This window comes from Anarhichas minor, unplaced genomic scaffold (assembly GCF_050575085.1).
Source record: "Anarhichas minor isolate MPS153535 unplaced genomic scaffold, ASM5057508v1 ptg000027l, whole genome shotgun sequence".
Taxonomy (NCBI): domain Eukaryota; kingdom Metazoa; phylum Chordata; class Actinopteri; order Perciformes; family Anarhichadidae; genus Anarhichas; species Anarhichas minor.
The window spans coordinates 7750499-7769843 of NW_027466473.1; the positions used below are offsets into that span (position 1 = coordinate 7750499).

The 19345-nt window shown below is 41.5% G+C and overlaps 3 protein-coding genes across 3 annotated transcripts; all 3 read left to right on the plus strand.

Annotated features, from left to right (window-relative positions):
* Positions 1 to 206: 206 nt before the first annotated feature.
* On the plus strand, positions 207 to 3792 carry zfpl1 (zinc finger protein-like 1). The gene is made up of 8 exons (XM_076102136.1): positions 207 to 381; positions 1189 to 1301; positions 1395 to 1506; positions 1767 to 1960; positions 2084 to 2162; positions 2275 to 2466; positions 2627 to 2750; positions 2864 to 3792. Exons 2-8 carry the CDS (start codon positions 1200 to 1202, stop codon positions 3048 to 3050), a joined length of 990 nt encoding a protein of 329 aa, XP_075958251.1. The 5' UTR covers positions 207 to 381; positions 1189 to 1199; the 3' UTR covers positions 3051 to 3792.
* Positions 3793 to 7670: 3878 nt separating this feature from the next.
* LOC142959869 (uncharacterized) lies at positions 7671 to 13640 on the plus strand. The gene is made up of 9 exons (XM_076101372.1): positions 7671 to 7676; positions 7828 to 8105; positions 8352 to 8354; positions 8388 to 10626; positions 10976 to 11004; positions 11278 to 11439; positions 12167 to 12233; positions 12450 to 12554; positions 12727 to 13640. The coding sequence occupies exons 1-9, from the start codon at positions 7671 to 7673 to the stop codon at positions 13516 to 13518; spliced, it is 3681 nt and encodes a 1226-aa protein (XP_075957487.1). The 3' UTR covers positions 13519 to 13640.
* Positions 13641 to 15372: 1732 nt separating this feature from the next.
* On the plus strand, positions 15373 to 18950 carry rom1a (retinal outer segment membrane protein 1a). Its single transcript, XM_076101373.1, has 4 exons — positions 15373 to 15522; positions 17494 to 17924; positions 18045 to 18291; positions 18744 to 18950. The coding sequence occupies exons 1-4, from the start codon at positions 15373 to 15375 to the stop codon at positions 18948 to 18950; spliced, it is 1035 nt and encodes a 344-aa protein (XP_075957488.1).
* Positions 18951 to 19345: the final 395 nt, after the last annotated feature.

The following is a 19345-nucleotide window of genomic DNA, read 5'->3' on the forward strand; positions in this document are numbered from 1 at the left end:
CGTGCCTACATTGTACATGTAACGAGACCGCGTGTCGTGTGTCAAACAGAGTTACATTTTATAGTTGTATAACAATCATACTGATGATTACCTAATTGAAAAAATGACATTTTTAAAAAGGAATCTGGAGAAATATGCACTCCGGGTCAGCAGATGGCAGATTGCGCCTGTTGGTCTCTCACAGAAATACACGAAGAAGAAACAGAAGCGGAAGAGACGTGGCACATAAACAGAGAGAGGAAGGAACCAGCTAGCTGCACTTAAGTTTACTGATGACAGCTTCTGGAGACGCCTTCCGCGTGAATTTGACAAGGAAGCGTAAATGAAAGTCGTACACCTTTACCTGAAGCGAACGGGACTTGATTAAAGTCGGTGTGACAGGTAACACGTTGCTATTTATCATTTGCGTTGGAACTTCCTCAACTATAACAGCTAGCTGGATTAGCTCGCTAACGTTACTTCACCTGATAACTTCCTGCTAGGGTAGCAGCTAATGTTAGCTTGGATACATGTTTTTTGAATGAGCTTCCTAGAGGTGTCATCACTGACCAGACGTGTTAGTCGGTGTTGAAACATGACGTTAGAGCAGAGAAACGGAGTCTGGACCTCCCGAAATGTGTAACGTTACGATACGATAACTTATGTCAACTTCGCAAAAACCACAACATTCGCACATTCACACCAACAGACGTTATGTGTATGTATTTATGTGTGTGTGTATATCTATGTATATATGTATACATTGTGATTTGTATTGCCTATTTTATCATTTCCCTATACACATAGTGAATGTGTATTCTAAGCATTAACATAACTGGTTTGACAGAAGAGTTACACACATCGTACAACTCACTGATGTTCAAACTCTTCTCATGACAGTGTCTGGGGAAATGTCAGGCTGTTACTCAGGGAAAAGAGAAGAGATGAAGTCATGTTTTGTTTCTAGTCTGTATTAAAGACAACATTAGCCACAGGATACATCATTTCAGTGGAAACCATTTAATATACTTTGCTTTTGCTAGTAAATGAAGACAGACTCTTCTGGCTTCTCATCTGGCTACTCATACATAAACACGAGGACGGACTGTAATTTACAGAATCATGACAATAAGGATCCTCAGTCTGACGTATTTTTGTTGTTTACATTCATAACAAACCTGCATTTATTTCCGTTTTAACTCAACGCAGCGAATGTGGCTATGGGTCTCTGCAAGTGTCCGAAGAGAAAGGTGACCAATTTGTTCTGCTTTGAACATCGTGTAAATGTGTGCGAGCATTGCCTGGTCTCCAACCACAACAAGGTCAGTGAGTGAATAAGTATCACGCAATTTATGTTTGTATAAGAACTTGTGACATCACATTACAGTTCTGTATTTCCACTTGGTGCCCCACAGTGTATCGTGCAGTCATATTTGCAATGGCTCCAGGACAGCGATTACAACCCCAACTGTACTCTGTGTAATAGTCCATTGAATGCTCAAGACACTGTTAGGCTGGTCTGCTACGGTAAGATTATCATCCTTCTGTTTATGATACACTTATTGGGAATACATGCTCACATGTGTTAAGCAAATCCACTGGTTTTTAAAGGAAGTTCAACAGCATTACAATAAACATATTTTTCCACTTATTGTTAGTTGTGTCTAGAAATGATAAACAATGGAGATGAATGGAATTTTTGATTTAAAAAAATAAAAAATAAAAAATGGCATCCCACCATTGTTGCTGTGGCGTGAAGCTGTTTTTCTTTTTTTTTCCTTCCACAGATGTGTTTCACTGGTCCTGTCTTAATAACTTGGCCTCTCGGCTGCCCCTCCATACGGCGCCAGCGGGATACCAGTGTCCCACCTGTCAGAGTCCAGTGTTTCCCCCTTCCAACCTTGCCAGCCCAATTGCTGATGTGCTGAAAGAACAGCTGTCATCTGTTAACTGGGCTAGAGCAGGTTTAGGGCTGCCGCTGGTAAGGGCCTATTATTGTTACATTATGATCTCTAAACCATTAGATAGTCTTCCAGAAAACAACTCGCATTTAGAACTCTGTGTTTTTGTAAGATATTAATAAAATGTCACGTTCGACTGACAGATTGAAGAGCCCGTTGTGGTCCTTGAGGAGACCACAGCTAATGATGTCACTGATTATACTGACTGGTCAACATTTGATGGTGAGCCTTAGTGTTTACTGTTTAGTAAATTGCAACATGTTTTGTAGCTGTTAATTACACAATATCATTTAAGTGGTTTAATCAAACTCTTTTTTTTTTTAACTTTCCACAGCACAAGAACAAAGTAACATTTACCCCAGCCACTCTTACAACACCAGCCTCAACCCACCAACAAATCCTGTCCCACCCCCGGCACAGGAAGACCTCGGAGGTCCTCGTAAAAATGGGGACCCAAATATGCAGGAGCACTCTGCGGTCAACTTCCCTAATGACCCTACCCGTGACACAATTACACTACACACAGGTAAAGCAATGGAAAGCCCTCTGAATCTCTCTCTTCCTACTCTTAAAGTAATGCTCGTCTTTCCTTAAGAGCCCTAAAAGTTTCAAATGATAGTGGAACACAGTGAACATTTAACATTCCGTGTTGCCTTCCATCCTGATAACTCGTTGTTATTCTCCAGCATCGTCGCCAAGAAAGATCTACGACACGCGGGCCATAGATCACAGCTCTGTCACACAGATTGACTTTGACGATGACAAGTACCGACGACGGCCAGCGTTAAGTTGGTTTGCTCAAATTCTCAAGTTAGTATCATGATCTGCTGTGGAATGCCCTGTTACTGCTTTGCACTTTGAACAAATCACTATGCAAAGGTCACTGTGATCCCTAATTTTTAGCATTTTTGTTGTCCTTTCAGAAATCGCACAGGTGGAAAGCGGACATCTCTGTCCTGGAAACAGCGGGTCTTCATGATCCTCGTGGTAGGAGCTCTGGGATTCTTCACGTTGATAATCATCATGGCTAAACTTGGACGTGCCTCCGCTGGCTCCGACCCAAATTTAGATCCTCTTCTTAACCCCCACATTCGTGTGGGGAAAAACTGATAACAAGCATTGATTCCTTCTTTACCTTCTGTGTTACACAATGTAAGCCTGTGTAGAACGAGCTGAAATGGGACTTTCTAATACGTGGTTAGCCCAGCAGAGGGAGCCGTTTACTAAACTTGAGTGGAAAAGAGACACCGTACATTTTGTTTAAGAATGGATGCAATCTCTACGCAGTAGGAACATGCCCTTCACAGACCATAACACATCTCACTACATTCACAACGTTTCCTGTGATCCAAGCAAAGCAACCCGCAAATGCCAAGGGTGACCAATACCAGGTGCATATAGAAGCAGGATCCGGTTATTGTTGCTCTGAACAGCTAATGCTGAAGAGGGGTAGTATTTATATTCACAAATCCAACTCTGTTATCAGTGATCTTTGTAAGTTGATTTTTTTTTTTTTTTTTAAAGTTCAATAGAAACTAAATAATCACTTCTGATGTGGACAGAACATCGTTAGCTGAATGTATGTGACCCACAGCCAAACGTTCGGTAACGTTGACACATTTATAGACTGACTCCACTCGCTGATTTGATTTGAGCGGCCGTTGAGTGTTTTCTCCCTTACAGAAGATGTGGCCCTCACAACTGGAATCACAGAAAATGAATACATAACTATTTATGGGTGTCTGCATTACTCCTGAAATTGAGTGCATTGCTTTTAGATTTGCGATACATGCTGTATGTACATTTTCCTGAAGTTTTTTTGTTCTGTCTATTAAATGGGAATACTACAGAATGTCAGTGTTGAAACGTTTTTTCCAAGTCCATGAAACATGGCCATTACCTACTGCTGTGCATAGGCAACATAGAGTGAAGAATTGCTGATAAGTCAGTTGTTTTGCATTTTCAATGAGAATGAATAATGTTCTGTCATAAACCATTATAAGTGCAGTAGCTCAAATAAACGTGGTGGTGTGTGGTAGCATCTATCTGCTGCTCACAGACCATTGATATGAATAATGAAGATCCTACACATAGATGCAGTGCTAGGCTCTCTGTTTACTATACTGCAAATTGCTGCACTCCTTTGCACTAAAGCAACAACGTTAATATATAATTACCTAAAAAAACAAAGATCTGGAGGAAAGATAGCAAGTAGACGCTCACTTTTATAGTATGTCATTGCTAATACATCTGTCTTCAAATAATTCAAAGTTTACTTTCAACGCTAATGCAGTTTGTACCTTATTTCGACCGGTGGCAGGTGAAAGTAAAGATTTATTTCCGATGCACTGAGCTACGACCACCTTAGAGTATCTTACATGCATCATCACCTGGTGGGATAAGCTTCATAATGATGCATTTTTATCAAGTTCATGTTTGTTTTGTGAGCCCAACCTGCACTTCAAACTCCATCAAAATGTGTGTTTTGGGAAATATGTTAAGTGTTCGGATTGCCAACGTTGTCAAATGATGCAGTGGTGAACTTCAGAACGCAAAGGGGAAGATAAGATAGCAAAAGTGTATTTTTTGTGAAAACAAACTTCATTGAAAGATTTGTGCATGTCATTGTTGTATCCCCACATGAATTAGACAGAAACATATCTCATGCCCAATCATTTTTCGAAACAGGAATTTAGATATGGTTCGATAGTTAGGCGATATATCAATATTATATTTATATGACAAGTGCATGCAAAGGTCATACAGTATTTCCTCCTCACAAATATGAAGTTATTTAACTGAACGTATGACAGTAATGTGCATGTTTCAGCATGGAGAGTGCTGCAATCATTACTGGACATCCTGTATGATGTAACTTTGTCACATGCTGTCCTCGGGAAACCTCGTCATAACCCCCTTCAAGTGTATACATCTGTGTTATACATACGTCACGTGTTTACGTGTGAAAGTTAGTCGCCTCATCCAACTTTCCATTGCGTTTGCCAAACAGTCAAAGCAGTGTGGGTTTGCCATTGATTCTCGGTGCATCTGTCTGAGCCTTATTGCATTGATGCTGGGAAACCTGCCAGCGGCAATGACGACACGTTCTGCAAAATTACAACGAGGATGACAGATCTGGCACTTGTACACGGCACAACTCTGTGGTTACTCTTGTCTGATACATGTCTTGACATTAAGAAAGCGGTTTAAACTGTGAGTGGTCTAATATAATATGCCTTGTATTGTGTAATTGCCCTTGTCACTCTATTGGAGTTCAATGTGTTTCTGAACTCTGAGTTATTAGATTGCCCATTGCACTGACATAATAGGGACATCCTGATCGATAACCTGACACTCTGTAGTTACGTGCATACTGTAGGCAGCACAGTTCTTCTGCTCTGTTCTCATGATGACAATCATAAGTGGAAAAAAAATATCTTTGTGGTGAATTGTTGTACTCCAAAGTGTTTTGGCTCTTAGCTCAGCCTTTTCCCCAAGAATATTTTCACATGAACAAAGCAAGCACTGTCATATTCCGACAAGTATTCTGTGAATATTTAAAACTTAAGTAACACAAGAGGAGGTGACGTCTGACACCCACCCACTGTCATGCCTCAGGGTATACAGGCTCACTTCAACAGAGGAGTTTTGCTACTTTGGATGTAGCACTCTAAAGGGACCCCTGTACAAGCTGAGGAATAAATGCTTGAGGCCAGCGTTTTGTGGCTGGTACAGTCACTCAGAGTCTATATATTTAGAAGTCCATATATCATTATGTGTTCAGGACATCTAAAATATTAAAATTTCATTGAGATATGCTGAGATTCTCTGGAAAGCCAAACTGTAAACATCATGTTTTATTACATTCTGCTTGGCAGTTTGAGTGGTTTATTAAACAAAAAGCTAAAATATTCCTGAGTGGATTTGATGAAATATTTGGCATCGCTTTGATATCTTTCATCTACCATTGTCTAAAAAGCCATGAAATAGAGTGTGAATGTGAATACACTAATGTTTATATGTATAGTTTATAGAAATGTACAGTGTGTGTTGATCATCTGATTGTTGTATTTGGAGTTATACTATACATGTACAGTACTGCATGTTACTCATTCATGTGGGTATCTTTGAAGTACTTGCATAAGCCGTCATGTACAGCACAGTATACAATGCAGTTCAAAACAGTTCACTGTAGCTACGTGCAGCAACTGTCTCCTCTGTCATTGGATGGCACAGGACTATATATTGATGTGTCCGTGTGTGTGGTCTTCACATGGGCCTCCCAGTTCAATTAGACGGTGCATCACTGAGAGAGAGGTATTGTTATTTCAATGAACGCCACTGCCTCTCTCATTCCCGAGGCTTCTTTGAGGACGTAAGTACAGACGTTGGCTGCATGGTAAAATATCTGAATTAGCCTCTCTGTAGCTGCTGCTTTCTGAACTAGACTTATCTTGCTTTAGAAACTTAGAACTTGTTTTGGAATGAAATGTTTCATAGCACTGCTTGTGAGCTGCATTTTGCACAAAAGTCTGCATGTGATTACCTTTCACATTTGCTTTATCACTGCATGTAGCGCTGACTTAATTAGCTTTCACAAGAAAAAATATTTTGGCAACACTTTCTATGACGACCACATCTATAGTGGGTTCATTCATAGTAAATTCATAGTAAGTTATAATGCATTTAATTTAATGCGTCACGACTGAACTCAAATATACACTTCTGATATGTTATAACAGTCATAAAACATTATAGATGTGTCTTATAATAAATGATAAGTGCAATTGTCTAATGGATGCTGCAACTAGAGGTTGACTGATGGGCTTATAATACATTATGACCACCTAAACCCACCTATACACACCTCAACAATCAAAAGTTTGGGTAGTTATCACTGTGTTGAGAAAAGTAAAGTAAATATTGATGCATCTATAATAACGCATGCTTTATCATAACCTTCCATTGTTAGGGTTACATTACATTACAGTCATTTAGCAGACGCTTTTATCCAAAGCAACTTACAATTCAGATTCTATCACAGCTACGGGAGCAATTTTGGGGTTAAGCGTCTTGCTCAAGGACACATCGACATGCGGCTAGCGGAGCCTGAGCCGGGGATCGAACCGCCAATCCTCTGATTGAAGGACGGCCCTGCTGTCCACTTAGCCCCGTTGGGGTTCATGCATTTACAAGGATCTATGCTACATACAATGGGTCTGCTTTAGAAATGGAACCTCAAGGTGTAAAACCGATATGATTTATTCAAAGTAATTATAGAAATCATCACTTATGATGCAGATTATTTTACTCTTACTCTTTTCTTACCACCAACAATGAAACGTTATGATAATTCATGCATTATAACAGATGCATCATTATGTGCTTAACTTTACTTAACACATGCAATGATAACTTATGATACTGCATGATTTATTTTCCATTATAGCATACTATGAGTGCTTACTACAGTTGATTGTTGAGGTGTGTATAGGTGAGTTTAGGTAGTCATAATGTATTGTAAACCCATCAGTCAAGAATCCATGAGACACTTGCACATCTAATTCATTATGAGTCACATCTATACTGTTTTATGACTGTTGATATAGTGGGATAGAGAGCATTATGTGTGTTTGTGAGAGTAGTCATGAAACCTCATAAATGCACTATTATTCACTATGAATGCCCTCATAATGGACTATAGATGTGGTCTTCATAGAACGTGTTACCATGGGGGTTTTAATACTTTGGTACAAGTGAGAAATGAGTTAGATAGTTTGATTATATTATATATTACGTGATCACCATGTTTTACCTAATTTACAGCAATAATAGTATGAATCAAAATCTAAGTATTTACGTGTTTCTATTTCTGTATGAAAGATAGTCACGGCACACTGAATTATGTACCATTTCCACAGGGATCAATATCGTGCCAGTTGCAGACGGCTCTCAGCTGCAGAGTTATTTCACACCTTTCCATCCTCATCCGGACACCAGAGGCGTCAAAGATCATAAGACTGAAATGAGCGACCATCAAGAAAAAGACCGCAAGCACAGAAAGACTGCTAACTCAAAATCTCAGCAAATGAAGCACCATCACCAAAACCAAGGCCATGGTCATCGTCAAAAGTTACATCAGTCAGATGACAATGATAGCAATGAGTACGTTTGGACATTTGTTCCACTGTGTATTGCCTGTCCCCATGTACAGATTCTGTGCTTAGGTATAATAAGATATTAAAGCCTTCAGATTTTTTAAATTTGTGTTAGTTTTCACATTAGAAGGATTAAAGTGGCAGAGATCTATTTCCTTCTTATTAAATCCACTATAGGAGTTTTGATTTATACATTTGACCTGCTATTGCAAAAATAATTAACATCATTATTAGCTACAGTATTGGTATCCAGTGTGTCTTTAACACTCAGGTTTTCTCTCTAAAATAGCAGCCATTCAACAGCCGAGGACAGGATTTCCGATGATCATCCACCCGACGATCAAAGTCAGTGGGATGATGACAAGACTCGTCATCCTCGCCATTGCCATCAGAAGCAAAACCATCGGCATGTCTCTCGTTCAGAAGCTCCCCTGAGGTCCTCAACTGGTTCCTCTTCATCGTCCTTCTCCTCTTCTTCTTCTCCATCAAAACCTTCCTCCTCCTCTTCATCTACTTCATCAACTCCCTCCTCCTCTTCTTCTTCTTCTTCTTCTTCTTCCTCCTCTTCAACATCTTCATCCTCCTCGAGGCTGTCCTCTGAGACCAGCAGTAAGTGTTCGGAGAGACATCCACTTAAGAAGCCCGGGCATTCACAGTCTTGTGCAGACATTTCCAAGAAACACAAGTACTTTGAAGATGAAGACAACGACACAGCCCCTTTGATAGATAAAAGAGGTCATCAAAACAGGCACACTGCCAAACAGGAGAAAGGCAAGTCTTCTCGCAATGGCCCAACTCATGGCACCCTGAAGAACACACAGAGGACCATTAAAGGCTCAGGAAATGATGGAAGTGTCCGCAAAGCCAAATCAATGGAGGCTCTCACTAGACCCAAAGAAAGAGAAAGGCATGGAAATGAAGATAAAATTGAACTAGAGAGGAGAAAAGGTGGAGCCAGGAAGAATTTAACAAAGGAAAAAATGAAGTTCTCTGCCTTCCTTAATGAGATCACTCGGCAGGTTCTCAGCCCAATGAGACTCACCACTCTTGGGGTTACAAATGCTCAAAGTCCCTGCAGTACAGGGCAGGTCTCTGTTAGATCCAGTAAAGGAGTAAGCAGCACAGAGAAACACAGACAGCAGAGAAGTCGGCATGCCAGTGCAGACTCAGCTAGCTCCAGCAAGAACTCCCTTACCAGCAATCACTCGTCTTCTCTTTCTCCCTCTCAATCTCTCCACCACCGTCACCATCACCGTTCTACAGACTCACCTCATCGCATGGATCACGGGCCTAGCAGCTGCACTGATGTTAGCTATTTGAAAAGACATCACTCGTGGTCATCCCAGCATCGCTCCCATTCACCGTCTCATGAGCACAACCACCACCATCACCAGGGAGACCATCACAGTCCTGTCCATCATCATAAGGATCACCAGAGCCCCACTTCCCACTATGGTGACCGTCACCACAAAAACCATGATGACACACACCATCGCCATCACTCTGGAGACCATCACCATGGAGACCATCACCATAGAGACCATCATCATGGAGATCATCATCATGGAGACCATCCCTCTGTAGACCATCATCATGGAGACCATCATCATGGAGACCATCCCTCTGTAGACCATCATCATGGAGACCATCATCATCATGGAGACCATCGTCATGGAGACCATCATCATGGAGACCATCACCATGGAGACCATTGCAGCCCAAATCACCAACACAAAGAGCATCATCACAGTGCAACTCTTTATCAACACCATGGCAACCATCATAGACCTTCTCTTCCCCATCACCATGGAGACCACCAAGGCCAGGCTCAAAACCACCAACATGGCAACCACCACACCCCAACACATCACCATGGAGACCATCACAGTTCAGGTCATCGCCGCCACAGCAACCAGCCAAACATTGAAGGTCCTACTACACCACGTCACCATGGAGACCACCACAGTCCAGACCATAAGCATCACCATGGAGACCACCACAGTCCAGACCAGAAGCATCACCATGGAAACCACCACAGTCAAGACCATAAGCATCACCATGGAGACCACCACAGTCCAGACCATCAGCATCACCATGGAGGCCACCACAGTCCAGACCATAAGCATCACCATGGAGACCACCACAGTCCAGACCATAAGCATCACCATGGAGACCACCATAGTCCAGACCATAAGCATCACCATGGAGACCACCACAGTCCAGACCATAAGCATCACCATGGAGACCACCACAGTCAAGACCATAAGCATCACCATGGAGACAAGCACAGCGAAGCTCACCTGCATCACCATGGAGACCACCACAGCAAAAGTCATCACCAAGGACATGAACCTGAATCACGTCTCAACCAGCCTCACTCCAAAAACGACCTCGACCTGGACCTTGACCTCGGTCCTCCTCTGAAGCTGGACTCTCTCTCCAAGAAGAAGGAGTCACCTAGCAACACCAGCAGCCCCTCCGGTCATGACGAGGAACACACAAGCTTCACTGGCTCATCGTTACATAAAGTATGGCATTCCTCTTTGAGTTAAGCCGCTCATAAAGTAATTATTGGCAGGTCAATAGTTGCCCTTGCTATACACGCTTGATTAACTGGTTATGTAATAATGTTCCACTCATTTGCTTGCCTATTGATTTGGGCACCAGTGTGCATGTCACAGTGGACGCTAGATTAGTTATTACAGAACAATAGATTGGCTATCATGCCCAATCTCATGCTAATCAAATTGACATTCCCCAGTAATGGTCTTTAGTCTTCTTTCAATTTTCAGGTCATTTTTTTCACTTCACTCTTTGGGCATCATAGATAATATTCAGATTTTTCTTGTCAGAGTAATTTTGTTTTCTTTCATACAGGAAAAGGCGCATGAACTTGGTAGAACCATGTAAGTGTGATTTAATTATTTTGGGTTTGTTAACTGGCAATGGTCATAGTCCAAGTGACAACCATGACTGTGATATTGCACACAGATTAATTGGTTACACACTCTGGATGTGAATATCTTAGAGAACACTGACCCGTGTAATGTTAGACCTAGTGTGTAAAATGAGAGTATGAGAGCAACCAAAATAATTGAAATATTAAATGAATTCCTCTTATGCTCATGTACATTTTCTCACTCAATTGAATTCCTCTGTTGTGTATCTGTATCTGATAGGAACCTACAGGGGCAGAATGAAGGTCTGCATCAAAGTTTGCTGAAGACAGCAGTGAAGATGGAGTGTTTAGGAGAGGAGTTCATGAGCAGCCAAAAGCTGTTGGAGGCAGAACTTCAGAGGACACGTATTGAGCTAAGCAACCTCACGGAGAGGTTTAGGAGGTAACAAATGCACAGACAACACTTTTTGTTCTTCTGGTAGACTCCTGTTACTATACATAATCATACACAGACAATTTAAGCCATCTTTATATTTCCTGAGGCAAAAGATGTTATTTGTCACAAATAGAAAGAGATCTGAAAGAGTAATCAGTCGAATCTTGATATGAACAAGGCTCTGCACTGATCTATTGTCACCTCTGTTTTTAACTATCCGTCTCATGTTTCAGACCTAAGATAATAGCTGCAATTAACACATCAGAATCAGAATCAGAATCAGAACCGTTTATTTGCCACGGTGTGTTGCACATGCAAGGAATTTGACATGGCGGGTGGTGCACAACAAATAAAGTGCACAAACAAACAGATACCAGTACTATAATCAAGTATATAATGTAAGTGTATGTAAAAGTGTCAGGTGTATTTAAATAAAGAAACATAGAAGGGATGTGCAGGATGTGTGGAGAGTGTACCGGAAGGAAATTGTCCTGGGGATGTCAGAGTTAGTGGGGGTCCCGGGCTTTGTTGATGAGCCGAACTGCAGACGGGAAAAAACTGTTCATGTGGCGTGAGGTCTTGGTCCTGATGGACCACAGCCTCCTGCCAGATGGAAGGGGCACGAACAGTTTGTGTCCAGGGTGAGGTATCTTATTTAACCTCGTACAATGTGCGTGTACTGTGTACTGCAATCAATTGTAACTTCTCTCTCTTTGCCTGTGTCTTAATTCAGACTACACGACAACTGCTCCGCCACACAACAGACTAATAGTCTTCTAGAGCAAAAGCTTCATTCAGTGGTGAGATTGGAAGCATCTCTGTGTTTCTTGTGCGTGAGCCTGAATTATCAGAAACATGAAAATGATTGTAGAAACACCTTTTTCTACTGAGTTACTAAGACTGACTGAGTAGTGAAAGTTTTCAAAAACTCTTTGGAGGGGATATTCTGAGGTAAATTCCCTCACTTACAGAAGGTTGACCTGTGACAACTGTGCTTCCTGTACTTTCTGTGTCAGGCTCAGAGTTTGGAAGGAGAACGTGGGAGCCTGAACCAGCGTATTTCAGCACTGACAGAGCAGCTCGCTGATGCCAAATTTGCCAACAGTGTGGAAACATCCAGTGTAAGATCTTTACTTCCCTCTTAAGGTCTAGGCAAACTTTTGTGGCTTCGCAAATGCATTCAAAGGCAATTAGTATGTTTTTGTTTATTCATACAAAAACCTTTTCTTTATTCTTTGACTTTGCGTCATTCAATCAATAAACTGATCAATTTCTAACCTCTGCTTACTGTAGGTTACATCAGTGACACACAACACTGACCTCCATTTTCAGTCAGATGATGCCATTAATCAGATGGTTCCTCACATCGCTCCCCCTCCAGCACAGTTCATGGACGGCCATAATAACTACGAAACGGCCATAGCCGGCGGGCAGGAGCAATCGCTTGGGCCAGTTCCAGAGGAGGAGGAATCTGACTGGTCAGAGAAGGGAGATGAGACCCCACAATTTATACTGACAGGATCAAACAGAGGTCCAGTATGGAGACACCGGGAAGCGGACGTGGACAAAGACAGCGAGTCAGGGGGTGAGGAAATTGTCGGACGACACGCTCCATGCCCTCAGCAGATACCTCATCTCCAGTTCACCATTCACAACAAGAACCTGTCTGACGGCATGACAGGTGAGGGCACATACAGGATCACCACAAGTCAGAACCTCGGCTCTGCCATCCTGATCCGGTCAGCTAGCCTGGAGGAAATCCCCCTGGCTCGCCATCACATGCAGAAGGAGCTACGAGGCACGGAGGCCATGATGGACCTCCACCACCAAGGGCACGAAGGTATGGAGGATTTAGATAATGAGATCATTCATCACTGGAGATCAAGCAACGACCGGCCGATAGAAAGCAGGACGTCAGAGGCAGATAGCAGCCTGGCCGGCCTGGAGTTAGCCGAGCGGATGCTCAGTCAATTCATATGTGGATCTCAGGCCGGTGAAGGACAGCGGCATGGCAGGGCCGAGGTGCACAGCAGGACAGGAGGGATTCCAGACGAGGTGTTGAAAGGGGAGCGAACAAAGCTGTGACAGAAACATGAGTGCACTGTTCACTGTGTCTGAAATCCTAGTTTACTTTAATCGCATAATCGCAAACATCCCCTACATCTTAGATTTGGTCGTTTAATGGAAAATGTAAATGTTTATTTTTGTTGTATATATAGCCTACAGATACAGGCATTTCCTGCCTCGTTCTTACATTGTATTCTGTTTGCTTTATTGCATATAACATCATGTATTCATATTTAGTGTATTTATTGTGTAGGTAGCCAAGCATTGTTGATTACATTGCTTAATGCTATATACAAAAAGTGTTGAGCACAATCTAAAAAACATCCCAAAATATTGGAGAAGAAAAGCTTTTTTCAGTGTTTTCCTGCTAATCAATTTTCCTGTTGTAAAATGTAGTCTTAGCATGTCCCATATAAACTATCGTATACTTATAAATACAGTTGTGAAATAGCTTTAAATGTGTGCATATTAAAACTATTCTGTTTGTGCCAAACATGTATTCACTCTAATGAACCTACTTGCGATTGAACACATTTCAAAAGCTTGTGTAAATGTCATCTATTTAACTCTGTCCATGTAACATTTAATAAACCAAATGAAGAAGCAATAAGACATAAATTGAACTGCCTACATTTGTTTTACTTCTGATCAACTTTCCTTGAAAAGGGAAATAGATCCAGGGAGGAATCTCTCTAAAATGAGTTACATAGGAAAAGTTCTGGGAAACTGAGGTGAATGACCAGGGACATTATTCGAAAGAGTGTGTCTAGTCACATCAACTAGACATTTATGTGATTATGTCATTAAAAAAATATTGTTTTTAATGACAGATTATATATATGTATATATATATTGATTTATACATATTTATATATATATAGATGATGCGACTAGACACACCACCTGTTCAGCAGGCAGAACTGACAGAGATTGGAAAGTGTGAGCCCATCTCTCCTTAAAGGACGTCATTGAGATTGTATAGCTGGTTAGGATGTCGGGATTTCTGCAGCCTCAGCACTGCACAAATGCATACTCTTTTAACAGTGAGTCCTGAACCAGTGTCAGGGGGGTGCTGTCTAGATTTAGCCTGAAATGATCCTTGAATTCTGCAGACAACCCAAGCAGGAAATAAAGAACATAATAAGATATTATGATGAAATATAAATAGGAATTTATTCATCTGAATACATATCTCATTATTTTCATCTTAAATTGACTCCAGTTTATGTGTGCATTTGAGGACAAGTGTTTCACAGTTAATGGCTTATCATAATATCCTGTCAGGTTCAATTAGTTTTGTCGTCCATGTGTGATGAGTGATGGATGCTGAGCAGACAATGGCCTGGATTCACAGACCAATTTAATGGGATAGGTAGGCATTAGTGTTAAGACGCTCGCAGCATCCAGGTTTGCCAAATCCAGTGTGCCAAATCCACTGTGTGGCACACTGGATGGAACATAGTGGTCGGTGGAGATAACTGGACTTTTTCTGGACTGTTCGGGGAGACAAATAAGGTAAATTTTGATGCACCAATATCTGTTTCATTGGGAATGAGCAACTTGTGAAGCTGTAAAACCTTATTCTCCAAGGATTTTGCACCAACCTCTCGGTTTAATGCTTGGGTCAAAGTTTACTCTCAGAAAACTATCATCAGTGGGTTTTTAATTGTGCTCGCTTTGTTGCCACCGGTTTACTTTTCAAATTCAGTGTTGAATTTCCGTTTTGTCATCGTCATCTCTGAGTCCTGCCTCTGAGTCCTGCCTCTGACCTCTCTTTCCTCCTGGCAGAAAAAGCCCAGCATCGGCCCTCGTGACCTCGTCGCTCTCCTTCCCCTATTCCCCCGGTAAGACTTGGATTCCCTCGCTGCAACCATGGTGGTGATGAAGATGAAGTTCCCCTTTCAGAAAAGGGTGAAGCTAGCCCAGGGACTGTGGCTCCTCTCCTGGTGTGCCACAGTCGCCGGGGCTATCACCTTCAGCCTGGGCTGCATCCTCAAGACGGAGCTCCGCAGGAGGGCAGAGGTACTCAAGTTTTACTGAAGCTTCGTTTATTTCATTCCAAAGCTTTTAGTTTATGACATTTTTTTTAAACATGTACTGTAAATGATCAATACATTGCAACAATGTGTAGTAACTTATAGTTTGATTGCAGAAGTGAGTGACATGATGTTCCTCAGTGTATAGATATATAGTGTATACTATAAGGGAGTCGACCAACTGTGTGCCTACTGGGAGGAAAACAACAACATGCCTTGTTTCCAACAGATAACACATGAACCTCTAAACACTAAGTTGTCCAATAAATATCTACATTGAGGGACAGCGTTTTTGGAAGTTGTTAGTTGACACGGTTGATTGCACACCAATGTACTGATTTACATGAATAACAGCATGCACACCTGACAGATGACAACTATGCCTGTCTTACTTTTAAACTGTTGGTACAATATTTTTGGGAGAAAAAGGATAAATTAAATCTGAAACTGTCAAAGAAATGTCCTCGTTAGAGACCAAGAAGAGGCAAATACACCTGTGACCCACTTTGGATACTGACTCATCTTTTAATAAACCAGGCTCTGTCAGCCTTAATCACCCTAATCCCTACTCCTGAAGGCAGTCATAACAACTTTGCATTGACAACAAACCTCTGTAGTTTTTATCTTATTTGAATTTCCACATTTAAGTAGTTTGCATAATTCAATAATTTGCACCCTCAAAAACATCCTATTTGCACAACTATGTATTTACAGCTATGTTGTTCACGCCATCTCAGTGTTTTTGAAATAAATTACCACAATTATTTACTTTAATTATAAGAATTTTGTGCAGCCGAGGTCATGACAGTATTCTGTTTGCATGGCTGTAAAAATTGTAAGGGTGAGTATTATGAACAGGAAAAGAAAGAAGAAAATTACAGACGCAAACGATAAATTACAGAATCTGTGAGGCTCACAGAAATTTTCTCATGTAATGTCCCGATGTATATTGCATTGAAGTTCACCCCACTGATTCTCATCCCATCATTTTGCACTGAACTAAAATCAGTCAAATGTAAGATGTTAAAAAGCCACCAGATTCTGTTCAGTACTTTGAGTGTCTTCCATACGACTAAACGGTCACAAATGCTTAACTATGCGAGTTTATTCAACTCTTGTCTTCTCATTTTCCTAAAAGAGAATTCCCAGACTTGTGGTTTGTGCAAAGATCCTCTGCAAAAACCAGTAAAATATGCTAATTTAGCAAAAACGTTTGCTCTCAATACATAGTCTCATGGTGTATAACCTTACTAGATATTACTACATTTAACAAGGGACAGATAATTCATATCTTTTTTGCTATGTATTTGCTCTATTTGCATGTTTTTTAACGGTGCACTTATGAATCCTGCCAGCAAAATTTAGACTCAGCGAGACAAGGACAACTACTGTAGTTGCCCTTGAGCAACACAGCTGAGCCTCAACGGCTTGAAGTGAGCTGCTCAGTGCTCATTAAACTCTGATTAAACTGTGACCGACTGTAATGCTGCTGATGAAAATCATTACACATACATTTAGGAGATCTCTGCTTTATAAATAAAGGTTGAAGTCTCCTGAACCTTCAAGCATTCATCAACACGCATGTTGTCAAAACTCACAGAACTTTAAATTTAAATTCAAGTATGTAAAGTCAGAGACAGTCACACCCACACTTCTATAAATGCAACCAGGTCTGGATGTTTACCCACCATCAGCAACATATAGCTTCAGTAGCTTTTGAATAACTGTGGGTGTTTGGCAGTTGATGTGCAACATGTATTTCCAGGTGAATTTTCTGGTAATTTGAGGCAAATAGCCACATTACTTCTGTTAGGTACTTTTATTTACATGCAGCGTATGTTCACACGGTTGTTGAAATATTATGCATCACTTTAACAAGGAATGTCCTCATGTATGGTTCCTTACAGCAAACAAATAGAGTTTTTACTGATTACATTATTGTGTGACTCACTTACAGGTAATGGATAACTCAGACGTACATATTGTGCCCGACACCCTCATTATTGTTGGCCTGGCCTCCTTGGGTATCAACTACTTTGCTTCAAAGATCTGCCAGGATGCTCTGGATGCAGAGCGCTTTCCTCGCTGGAAGAGAATGCTGAAGCCCTATTTTGCCGTCTCCTGCTTCTTCACTGTCCTCATGCTGCTAGCTGTCATCATGAGCTATGCGATGAAGGGCAGCCTGGAGTCATCCCTGAAAGTTGGCCTGAGGAACGGCATCCGCTTCTACAAGGACACAGACACCCCGGGCCGCTGCTACCAGAAACAGAACATCGATCGCCTGCAGATGGAGTTTCAGTGCTGTGGAAACAATGATTTCAGGGACTGGTTTGAGGTCCAGTGGATCAGCAACCGCTACCTTGATTTCAGCTCCAAGGAAGTGAAAGAGTAAGTTGTGCACAATGTTATAGAGGGGAGTGGGTTTCCCACCCTGAGGACATGTACAACAATCTGATTATTGTACTATATCTGCAATGCAAAAACACATCTTGTCACTTCTTTCCTTAGCCGCATTAAGAGCAACGTGGATGGCCGTTACTTGGTAGATGGAGTCCCGTTCAGTTGCTGCAACCCCACCTCCCCGCGGCCATGCATCCAGTCTCAGCTCACCAACAACTCGGCTCATTATAATTATGAATACCAAACCGAGGAGCTCAATATCTACCTCCGAGGCTGCAGAGAGGCCCTGGTCAACTACTACATGGGCCTGATGAACACCATTGGGGCTGGAGTACTGTCAATCTTCCTCTTACAGGTATACTTTGAGAAGAATCACGGTGGTTTTACAGCAATTTCAGGCAGAGTTGTTTGAGCTAAAGTGAGCTTTTGATTTGGAATGGGTCGAGGGGTAACATTGGCTTTTTGGGGACTGGTACAGCTGCCAATTTCTTATAAAACCACATACTAACATTGTGTGATGTCTCCGTAAGCACATGAAAAAAAATGTGCAGCAACAACCCACCATTCTGTATATACACTAAGCATACGCAGGCTAGGCTTCATTTACGAGAATCCTGACTTGATTTAGAATGAACACCAATTGATTCCTCGTTCATTTTTGGGGTCTGATGTGCACAATTTATGCAGTACCCATCCATCACCGCTTCCGTTTGGTAGTGTATGTGGATCCTTGATGATGCTGTCTAATGGAATCCGCTTCTATGTATAACCTGCCCCCCCCCATCTCTCCACCCTCCTCCCTGCCAGGGCTCTGTGCTGGTGAGCCTGCGGTTCCTACAGACCTCCATGGAGGCAGTGGCGGGGAATGAGAACACAGAGATTGAGACAGAAGGGTACTTGCTGGAGAAATCGGTGAAAGAAACCGTCATGGAGTACATCGAACCTGTGATGAAGTTCTTCCTGCTCACAAACCAGGTGGAAGAGGGTACTCCTGGAAACCCAGCTGCCCCCTAACGCACAAATGATGTACACACATGTAAATATTTTTTACACATAGATAATTAATGATTTGAATTTGAAAGCAGAATATTAATCACACATTTCTACAGATTTCAAAGACTTATTGATAGTATTTTTTATTGTCTGATCACCATCACATGTGAAGTGAATGTTTAATATATTACTGTTCTTTCCCATTCACATTCCATATGCAGAACTGCTAACCACATACTGTACAACATCATAAAATATGTCAATACCCTCTATTTAAAATAAATTATTTCCCAGTTTTATTTTTTGGTTTTAATGATAAGGCCACTAGATATGAGGCACTATGCTCCGCTGCGCCACAGGACTATGGGACATAATATAACGTCTTATTAAAGTTTGATGTTATTAAATGCCTTCTG

What these genes read in the sequence shown, in the direction of transcription:
- zfpl1 (XM_076102136.1), top strand. Translation starts at nt 1,200, where the DNA reads ATGGGTCTCTGCAAGTGTCCGAAGAGAAAGGTGACCAATTTGTTCTGC. An exon ending in TGTTAGGCTGGTCTGCTACG is followed by an intron (nt 1,507 to 1,766) that starts GTAAGATTATCA and finishes TTCCTTCCACAG; the next exon opens with ATGTGTTTCACTGGTCCTGT. An exon ending in CAGGTTTAGGGCTGCCGCTG is followed by an intron (nt 1,961 to 2,083) that starts GTAAGGGCCTAT and finishes TTCGACTGACAG; the next exon opens with ATTGAAGAGCCCGTTGTGGT.
- rom1a (XM_076101373.1), top strand. Translation starts at nt 15,373, where the DNA reads ATGGTGGTGATGAAGATGAAGTTCCCCTTTCAGAAAAGGGTGAAGCTA. An exon ending in AGCTCCGCAGGAGGGCAGAG is followed by an intron (nt 15,523 to 17,493) that starts GTACTCAAGTTT and finishes ACTCACTTACAG; the next exon opens with GTAATGGATAACTCAGACGT. An exon ending in TGTCAATCTTCCTCTTACAG is followed by an intron (nt 18,292 to 18,743) that starts GTATACTTTGAG and finishes CCTCCCTGCCAG; the next exon opens with GGCTCTGTGCTGGTGAGCCT.
- LOC142959869 (XM_076101372.1), top strand. An exon ending in CTCACGGAGAGGTTTAGGAG is followed by an intron (nt 11,440 to 12,166) that starts GTAACAAATGCA and finishes GTCTTAATTCAG; the next exon opens with ACTACACGACAACTGCTCCG. An exon ending in ACAGTGTGGAAACATCCAGT is followed by an intron (nt 12,555 to 12,726) that starts GTAAGATCTTTA and finishes TGCTTACTGTAG; the next exon opens with GTTACATCAGTGACACACAA.